At 49.1% G+C, this 10,727-nt stretch overlaps 1 protein-coding gene across 1 annotated transcript; it reads left to right on the top strand.

The window, feature by feature from the left end:
- The first annotated feature begins 2,682 nt into the window (after positions 1-2,682).
- Positions 2,683-6,898, top strand: CSUI_000227 (uncharacterized protein). Its single transcript, XM_068060461.1, has one exon. The coding sequence runs from the start codon at positions 3,250-3,252 to the stop codon at positions 5,212-5,214; it is 1,965 nt and encodes a 654-aa protein (XP_067927564.1). The 5' UTR covers positions 2,683-3,249; the 3' UTR covers positions 5,215-6,898.
- Positions 6,899-10,727: the final 3,829 nt, after the last annotated feature.

Genomic DNA, 10,727 nt, shown 5'->3' with positions numbered 1-10,727 from the left:
CTACTATGCCTACAACAACTACTACTCTGCCTACAACTACTACTACTACTACTACTATGCCTACAACAACTACCACTACTACTATGCCTACAACAACTACTACTACTATGCCTACAACAACTACTACTACTATGCCTACCTCCATTACTGCTACTTCTATTACTAGTACTGATACTTGTTTTAGTTTTTTTCTCAGGCGTCTTGGCTAGTGGCAAATGTCGACGCCTGGTTATTGGGACTAAGATATCTTCGACAACAAGAAGAAGACTGGCAACAGCAACAAGAAGGGGGGGGTGGGGATGATGATGTAAGAAGAAGAAGACATGCCATCTACCTCACGCGGTTCCTTTTTATCATGATGATGATGATAGGACACGTGGGGTGAGATTATTGTAGACTAGGCTGGTTGGTTTTGTTTTGCTATGAATGGAATGAGGCTGACTGAAAAGAATAAATAGAAGAAGAACGGCAACAAGAAGAAGAATATCCGTAGTCATTGTCTTCCTAGTCATCCCGCCATAGACGTTTTAGTCATAGTCGTATGGGTCTTAACCACATGAGAGGGATGGCTGCGCAAAAGACGATCCTCATGAACTTGCCCCCCGTACACGAGGCGGCTTTGTGAGCCCACTGACGGCTGATCAAGTAGATAGATACTCTGTATGCACATAGGTATGATGATGTATCTGCTATAGTCTCACTCTTTATACATATCTATGTATATCTCGATAAACCTCTTCATACAGATACTATGCATAGATAGGTATCTATTATTGTGTATATATCTCTCTCTATATATATGTAGTACGTTCAAGTCTCACAACGCCCATTCGGGGGAAGTTCATCCTGGAACAGGAAGGTCTATAAAAAGCAAAGACGGGGCGTTGAAGACAGCTGAGCCCGCTTTGATGAAAGATAGATAGACAGATAAATACAGAGATTGATAAGTAAATAGATATATAGATAGAGAAAGAGATAGAAAAAAAGAACGGGAGGCGAGAAAGTTAGTCAGACGAGCTTGAACGTACAACATATATGTATATACATCAGAATTTATGTATCTATTTCAGATAGTATCTGTATGGAGAGGTTTACGGAGATATGCACAGATGTATATATAGAGAGACAGCAGGAACATGATAATGCCTATGTATTCACAGAGTATCTCTATGGAGAGGATTCTGGAGATATACATACGTACATAGAGAGAGAGAGAGGTATGCGGCGATAGTGACTCTAGTGATCATGAAGGGATGAATAAGCAAGCGGGGTATATGTGCGCCCATAGAGAGTCATGAAGGCGCTTCTGCCCCTTAGCGCGTAGGAATCTCCGCTTCGACGGTCCGTCCTCTTCCAGGGGAGATGGCAACTTGTGTCTCTTCGTCTATTTCTTCCTCATCTATTTAGATCACTAAATAAAGCCGAGATAGAGAGGAGGAAAAAGAGAGAGCAGCAGCGGCACTTTAAGAGAGATCGGAAGAGATAGGAAGGAATAAGAAGTCCCTGTGAAAAAGAGAAAGAACAAGCGATGACCATCTATCTCATCGATACCAGCAGTAGTCGCAAACAAGAGTAATGGTAAGAATCGTCATAGTAGTAGTAGAAGATGTTTTGAAGCGTCCTCCTTCTTGTTCCAGTGACATTGAAGAACACGAGGAACACATACCCACGTATACAGTCTTCACGAAAAAGCTTCCTTTATTCTACTCTTCGTCATGTCTTCCTCAAAATCTCTGACTGTCTATCTGACCGCATCTCTCTCTAAGCTGGCATCTCCCAGATAGAAATAGAAGAAGATGGCTACGATGTATATGCTTATGTAGCTCCGAAAATACCCGTCAAGAGGGAGATGTACAACTACTGCTGTCGCTCTCTTCTTTTTCTTCTCCATTCTTGCATAACTACGGACCTTGCTTTCTTTCTTTCTTCGTTCTGCGATTCTTCTTTCTTTCTCGCCGTATAAAGTGAAGGAGTCAAGGAAAGCAGATGATGCTGTATGATTCTGTACTACAGCGTGGTTTGTAGGGAAAAGTGCCTAGGACAGAAGGGAGAGGGCGGCCAGTCACCGGAGAATCCAATGTCTGCGCGCTAGCGGACACGTTGGCGATCTCCAAATGTCTATGGAGATTGAAGGATACTGAAACGCCGTACGCGAACGGAAGTGCTCCGGCGTCCGCCGACGAGTCGTAAAATGCGCTCCTGCAAGGAAATGAAAAACCCACTCCGGCAGTAGCTCACCTCTGACACCCTGCTCGGGCAGCTGCAAACTCCGGGACAACGCGAAAGTAGTACGAGTGGACAGTACAAGGAGAGGTGGTGGCTCCGGGGAAAGAGGAGACAGATTTCCGTTCCCCCATCATTTACGGAGAAGGCTAGAGAGCATTCTGGTCGCAGTAGTGTGAGGTGCGTTTTGTGAGGACTGCGCGAGTGACCTCCCTCTCGGACTAATGAGACATTTCTTCTCCTTTGTCCCAGTGAAAGTGCCGACCTTTTTCTGAACAGTTGCCAGAGATGGCACCGTAGCACTCGGTCAACTCTGAGTGCCCGTGGTTCTCTGCTGATGCTACGCTTGCGAGATCATGCTCGATCCGTGTAGAATTTCAGCAGTTAGATGACCGGATCTGTATTTCTCCCCTTAAAATGGTCCGCATCACCCAGTCTAGTGACGCGAAAAAAGGGACAAAGACGAGCCAAATGCTCAAGAACGCTACCATAGTGAAGGGGTCAGATCCCTCGCAACTCGAACCCATTCTCACCGTATGCGCTTATGGGGAGGGAAGGGTTGTGAACGCCGGACGGAGCGCGTGGGTGCTGGTGATGCGGACGCACTCCCGAGACGGTTGTTTGCGTCGCAACCCTGCAGACACAACCACCGTCTTCTCATAGTCCCCCTGACCTGTTTACCCTCCCCGCTACTCTACTGCCCGAAACCTTGGCCAACTGGATGCTGTCGCCGGCGCTGGCGTGTTTACGGTTTCTGCAGCTTTCCGGCCCTCACTCTGTTTCATGCATCCAGCTTGACCCTTCTCGCCCCCGCCCGGCAGATTTCGCTTTCTCTTTTGAGGCCATTCAGGCCTGTGCCCCCCTTCGCCGACGTGCACGTCTTACCATACTCGGTAAGTTTTTCTCTAAGTTTGCGAACTGAGCTATCGTCGAGGGCCCGTGGACGCCCATATTTCCCAAAAGCCGTTCTGTGGAACTACTTCAACGCCGACTTCTGTGATAGTGTCCCCAAGCGATGCCGGCGATATGAGATACCCTGTAGTGAAGGTAACCGCACTCCTTGCAACAGTATGGCTGATGCTGTCGCAGTGCTCCGCTCCCGTGATAGCAGGACTAGACCTAGGGGCAGATGAGCCGGTCCCAGAGAACGCACTGCAGGCGGGATTAGCTCCTGGAAGGTTTACGGAAGGTGACTCTCAGGGCACGACATGGACAACTGGCTCAGAGGAGAGGCCTAACAGTGGTGGGGGACGGAAGCGAGGTTCGCCCACGATGAGAGGTGGCAAATTTTCTCGGCTTGTTTTGTTGTCCAGGCCATCTGCCTTGGCTCCGAAGTTCCTTGTAGGTGTGACCTTAGTTGCTGCAGCGATTTTGACGCTAGGGCAACTTGGAAGTAGTTTGTGGAAGTGTCTGGGTCTTGTCGGAGCGTCGAAGAAAACTTCGGGACTGACCCCCAGGTCCCTCCAGGGGGAAGACAAAGAGGATCTGGAAGCCTGCCTTTTAAACGAACTCAACAGCAAATACAGTGTAGATGATCTCACCAAGCGGTTGAAGAACATGACCCCGTCACAAATTGCTGTCGCTACGGCGTTTGTTGCACTGACGGTGGTACTCTTGGGAGTCCTTGGTGCGACGCTGATGAGCAATCACGGGTTAGCGGACGGCGGGGCTTCTTCGAAATTGCAAGGTGAAGCATCACCTACACCCGGTGTTAGGAGACTCTCCGGGCCATTCGATGTGGAGTGCGTGAGTAAGGGCTTATGCATTGCACGAGAACTCCAAACGGAGGAGATACCAGAAAACAAGTTAGTCGGCCAGGGCAAGGAGAAGGCCCTTTTCATCTATGTGCCTAAGAAATATGCCGAGCTCCTGAGAAAATACCCGAAGGTGCTGGATGGGTGGGCGGAACAAATAGAAGAGGACCCGGAATGCGCTATTCCGAACCACCACACGTTAAAAATGCTGCGTGCAGTAATCCCTGACACCCAGGATACCGCAACGGAAGTCCAGGCCGGAACAACTCCCGTGACAACCAACGCCAGAGCAACACCGATGGAAACTGAGAAGCCGCGCGTGACACCTTCAGTGAAAGTTATGAACGGGACTGTCGTCGGCTCAAGATACATTGGGGGGGAAGTTCAAGTCTCGTGCCCAACGGCATACTGGTGCTTTGCACGTGATCCCAGTACGCAGGAAACAAAGGATATCCGCCTGATGGGTAACGGTACCAACAGGCAAGTCTTTTTTTACCTTCCAGAGCATGTACGGCGTCTCCTGATCAACAGGAGAGACGTGCTGGATAAGTGGGCGAAACAGATAGAAAACAGATCGGAAAGCAGCACGCAGGACTCTTGGACGGAATACTTGCTCCCACAAACAGTCTGGCCTCCGAACGCGACTACTCCGGACACGTTGTCAACAGTCCCAGTCTCCGCGTTCGCTCCGAACACGTCAACAATCCTGACCTCCGCAGGTGCTTCGCAGGCCTCACCGACATTGCCGGCCTCCGGAGCTGTTACGCTGACGCCTTTGACAACCCAGGCTTCCGGGAATACTTCGCAGGCGTCGTCTACAGCCCAGGCCTCCAGTTCTGCTACGCAGGCACCGTCGGCAACCCCAGCCCTCGCGAGCACTTCGCTCACGTCGACAGCAATCCAAGCCTCGACGGAGGCTGTGGGCACGTGGTCAACAGCCGAGAATTCTACGACAGTTCCTGTCACGTCGTCAACAGTCCAATCCCCTACGACAAGTTCGAACACGTCGTCAACAATCCAGTTCTCTCCGGCAATTACGGACATGTCAGCCACCCAGTCTCCTTCGACAATTTCGGACGGATCGTCAGCGACCCAGAACTCTACAGTTACGGACATGTCGTCAGCGAGCCAGTCCTCTACGACAGTTGCGGACACGCCGTCAACAAGCCAGGCCTCGACGGACTCTCTGAACTCGTCGTCAACAAACTCCACAGAGACTGTACCAAGGCGGCTGTGAACGCGCACGTACCTCACTTTAACGGCGACGTCGAAACTTGTGACACGCTCACAAAGCGCTCGCGGCCCGTCACCTCACTCCTTCCGTCAAGAGAGGAGCGGCGCGCACAAGCTCGGGATCGTGGCAAACGATGGTACCCAACTTCCTGCTCGTTGGATGCGTGGTCGCCTTGGGTCACGTTAAGACTGCATAAGTCACGGTCAGACGGCAAAGGTTCACTCCTCCGTGCATCCAGTGTTTGTCGCAGCGTTCGTATGGTCCCAGTGGGTCCAGTTCAAGTTTTTCTTTTTTTGCGCTGGCAGTTGGAATGGAGCAACAGGCCGGTTTTGCGTGAGGTGAGGTAGCGCTCCCCCCAGCTGACGTCCTGCCTTTCGGTCGCACGGTGTGGAGAATCGATTTCATTTGAAGAATCCTCTAACGGTTCCCACAATGTGCCACTCTCCGCGTTGAGCCTAGTTCCGTTGGTTTCCCAGGAGGATGCACGATTGGCCGTTCCCCAAGTTCTTCATTTTTCAGGAGCCTCCTGGTGGTTCCCCCAGGACAGCGTCAGCTTTCTAGCCTCCAGTAGTGTTGTAAGATGAGAACACGCTCGGTTGCAAGCTCCTTGGCACTTGTACGTTTCTTACAGCAGCAATTACTGCTCAGAACATCGAGAGTTTGCGATGCTGGGTACTGCAGTACGTCACGAACGATTGTTTGAGACGTAGTTGACGCCCAACCTCGCGTCTTCGTTGAATGTGCGACCGGTCACATGTGTCTTCGTCGGTGGGAGCCACCATAGGTCCTGCCGCCCTTGGAAGCACCGCGGTCATTCAGTAGGTTTCACGTGTCACAGACCCACTATGATAGAAGGTACACGGCGTGGAACACCGAAGTCTTCCTGACCCCCTTCCCGGCAGCAACGGTGAAGACATGTGCAAATCTTTGAAGAGCTAAAGAAGAAAGGAAGAAATGACTAATCACGTCTCTGGCATCCCGTAGCAGGGGTGTTGGCAAAAGCAACGGAGAGATGAATGTGATGTGATAGGGCATTTCCAAGCCACTGCGTCGCAGTGTCGGGGGTTCCTGTCACTTTAACGATTGACAACCGAAAGGCGGCAACGTTGAGATTTTTCGTTAGTGTCGAAGACTCACAGTACTAGCGTCATGGTTATGGACTGGTGCTCCGTGCCCACTTCGCCAGGGAGGCGTAGAGAACAGCGGAGAAATCCGGCGGGAGCCCATAACGGCAGCCCTAAAACGACAGGCCTGCTAAGAATGACGTCATGATGAACAAAGAATTTTCAAATTGTGTATGTCTACGAAAATGTCGGAGAACATTCTTGGAATACTAGACGTATATGTAGATGTAGGGATTTGTAGCTTTATGTACACTCCTCCATCATCATCAACTGTATAGATGTATGCATACAGGCATATATGCACTGATGGAATGAGAGTCATTTGAAGGGTAAGAGTACCGTAAGCATACTTACGCTGATGAGTATAATGTTGAACGCATGTGTTGAGGAAAAGGTCTACGGACTGTCTAGAGGGGGCACCCTCCCCCATGATACAATGCTTCTGTATTTGTAGTTCACCTAGATCTGTATACACACGTATATATACATGCTAGGTATGTGTAACTATCTGTTCAAGTGCACCTGTACGTATGTATGTACACATACGTGCATTATTCCGATGGGAAGCAGTCTGTTTTCCTTTTCTGCTTTTTCATATCGTGAGTGTCTTAACGAGTCCCAGTCATGATACGACCGAAGGTTCTGGAGGACGGGGAATTAGATAGAGCGAGATAGCTAGATAGATGAAAACAGACGGATGATTCGATACAGCTAAACGATACGGCGAGACGGATAAATGAATGGAGAGAGATAAATCTACTAGACAAATAGACAGATACATAGACAGAGCGAGGTAGATAGACAGATATGTTGGTGGACGCGAAAAGAAAGAGAAGAGAGAGACTTAGGCATCCTGTCTTCATCCTTATCATCTGAACCGTCATCAACAGAGTGATGGCGCCTGCTTTTTTTATCAGCTCATTCAGAAGAGCATGAGGGAAAAGATGAAGGTGCGCCCATGACTGAATGGATAGGTGGATGGAGAAATAAAATGACCTCATCAGTGAAGCAACGGAACAAGCAGGTACATTAGCATTCGCCACCTCCTGCTACCCCTGTTGTCTTTGCCTTGCGTCAGTCACTCAGTTAGTCATTTCTTTTTGATGAATATAGATGAGAGACAAAGAAAAAGCAAGCCACAACAGAGATGGATGGTCAACCGATAGGTGACTGCCCCCTCGACCCTTATCATCTTAGCAGTGCGGCGTAGCAGGACAAACAGTCGGTCTCTCCAGAGACAGGTACGAGTGATGATGATAGAGATAGATATGTATGTATGTATCTAGATAGATACTTTATCGTGCTCTTTCTATTCTTCGACTTCTGCTTCTTTTTCCTTTCTGTTGTCTTTCTTCGCGAGTCCTCTTCCCAGACTTCTTCATGTCATCATTTCTACCATGAGAGTGGAAGAAAGCTTAGAAAACGTTCAGAGAAAACAACAATCATGAAAAGCAAAATGAAACAGGGGAAGACTTTCACAAAGCACAGCATCAAGGAAAGCCTTCAAGACCACCGAAAAAACCCACCTCTCCACATATGAAGGATGTCATCATCTTCCTCGTCATTATATAAGCACACACACATACGTACATTCACGTATTGGTAAGCCTATATACATACGCACACACACCATAGACACGCATACGACATGATAGTTATACATTGGTCGATTTGACGATATTATACGCATCATTAAAATACTACTGCCATGACTGTGACTCTAATGAGAACGATATGATGCTGACTGAGTATGAGAATGGCTTCTTATTTTTCTTCTTAATGTTTCCGCCAAACCTGTCGCATATGATGAGGACTGGCGGCGTCATTGAGGGCAGAGGGCCTCCCTCTCGGTTCATTTTTTTTTTCTCATTTTTCACATACACAGGTCGAAAGAGAGAAACAGAGATCATGGAAAAAGAAGCAAAGCGACAGGAACATACACAGGGTAGGATAGAAAGCTGAAGGTGCTTCCACCTGTCTCTTTAGCTCCATTCTTGTCCTTATCCGTTTCTTTACTTTTGCTTCTTCTTAGTGCTATCCACTGTCTGGCTGCCCTTACGCCTGGTACTACCACCACTCTACTGTAAAAAAGGATGATGTTGATTTGACTCTCTTTTTTGTCGGCATCGAGAGTATCTCTATACTTCTCATGACTCGTATTACAGCGACACTCTTATTTCGAGACCGTTCATCTCCTTCTTGTGAGTGTGAAGACGAAAAAAAAACTCCTTTTCATCTTTCGTTCCTCTCTGCATGTGCCCAGTCATCCTTCTTCATCTCGTTAGTCTTTCAATGGTCTCCTCTCTCTCTCATTCCTATCCGCTTTTTTGTCTTTCATCTGTGGTTGAATAGTACATATGTGTGTATTTGTACGTGTGCATGTGTCGCTTTCGCTGTGTACATATATACTTATATATATATATATACACGCACCTACATATACATATATTCGTGAACACATATTCATGCATATATACACACATACATATGCCCATCCATGCACACATTTTCGCACATGCATGCATTCATCCGTTCATCCGCCCATGCATATTCATACATAGGCGCACACGTACATGCATACACACATCCATCCATACATGGTCACACATACGTACATACATACACTGTCATACGTTTCCACTCATACGCACATGCATTTTCATAGATGTCCACACATGCACACATATTAATACACACATATGCTCATGCTCGTAAGTGCATACATTCATCTATCCGTCCGTCCATGCATACTCACACAAACGTGCACAAGTAGGTACATACACACATCCATACATGCTCACACATACACACGTACAACGCGTCAGACACATACCCATAGAGGCGAGAATGATTTCCCCTTCTTTAGAGAAAACGAGCGTCATATCTCACTCCAGAACTCTGTCTCTTTCCGTCTTTCCTTTTTTCTCTCCATCCATCTCTTTATGTCTCTATCATTTCCCTTCGAAGAGAGATATTGGAATGGGCTTGCCTGCAGCGAAGCATGTCGCAGGCGGTTCTCAGTATTTTACGCGTTCCCTTCATGGGGTAAGTAACGGGGTCCCTCTCTCTCCACCAAGTAAGTGGGAAGGGTGGGTCTCTCTCATGAGCGACGGTGACTAAGTAGAAGAAACCGCGGACCGGTGGCGACCGGTAAGCCCCCGAACCCCCGGTCGCCTCGCCTTACTCCATGCAAGATACTCAGTGATAATCCACTGTTACTTCATTTTTCCAGCTGAAAAGACACTTCCGCTTCCCTTTCCGCCCCTGAGACACATGCTCGAGCCCCGTAGTACGGGGGTGACTCACGGACGTGCAGACACGTGCAAATCCACACATATGTACATGCCTAGGTATGTACATACACATATATGTATACACACATACGTACTCATACAGATGTACGAGCCATCGAGGCCTGCCTCGTTCCCCCGGCACGCTCGCTCTCCATAGCAGGCGGATAACGCGATTGAGGACACGCTGAGGGCGCCGCACTGACGTGAGTAGGCGGGAGCGGGCGAGGCAGCGGCGTAGTGAGCTGTAGACCACGGTTTCTTTTCTCAGCAGGAAGCCGTGGCCAACAGGCGAGAGTTCTGCTACCATTTTGCGGGCAACGGGCCCCCGAAATTCTGGTCGGGTTCCGCAGGTACCATTGCGATGAACAACAACGTGAGGCAGGTAACTGAGCGAGCCGTTAGTTGACCTCGCACCGGTCGGACCTTTCATGGTAGGCGTGGCTCGTCCAGTTACTTGCGTGTTGAAACAGCCTGTCACAATATCTCGTTGGGTGGCCAGTCGGAATGTATGTTTGTATATCTGGCCGTAAGGCTTTTTCCTGACAAATAGCTTTTCCGCGTTCAAGGAACTGACGCGTCAGTCAAGAAACGTCGGCACGTTCCTTCGGGGACAAGAGGAAAGAAATCGAGCTCAAGACTCGTTCGCGGGAGATCGTCAGTGATTCGGCAAGCCGTTGAGGAGACCATCGAAGGCGCTGATGGTTGCGACTATAGCTCTAGGGTTCTAAATATTTTGGCAACTCGGCGAGTTTTCATCAAGTGCTCCGCAAAGGCTGCAGCAGCGGAGCACAACGCAGGCCGGCTTGGGTCGACGGCGCTGTCATTCGGTCAGCCAGGGGATGAGTCCGACAGCGCTGGTCTTCAGCTCGGCGAGCATGTTTCCTGGCTGGCGGGTGCTGGCCTTTCTGATATGCCCGTAAAAGGAAGTAACGGTGGGACTGACACGCTGCTTCGTAAGACGGCAAAGCGAATGTATTAGGCCGGTGGTATCGACAGTGACGGCGTGCTTGTCAGATTTGAGCAAAAGCGGTTTGTCTACCGCCCTCTGATTATCATCGCGGTAGCGGCGGCGTCTCCTGTTGCTGCGATACGGTCGGAT

The sequence above is a fragment of the Cystoisospora suis genome, assembly GCF_002600585.1.
Source record: "Cystoisospora suis strain Wien I chromosome Unknown contig_101, whole genome shotgun sequence".
NCBI lineage: Eukaryota > Apicomplexa > Conoidasida > Eucoccidiorida > Sarcocystidae > Cystoisospora > Cystoisospora suis.
This window is presented reverse-complemented; position numbering and strand designations above follow the sequence as displayed.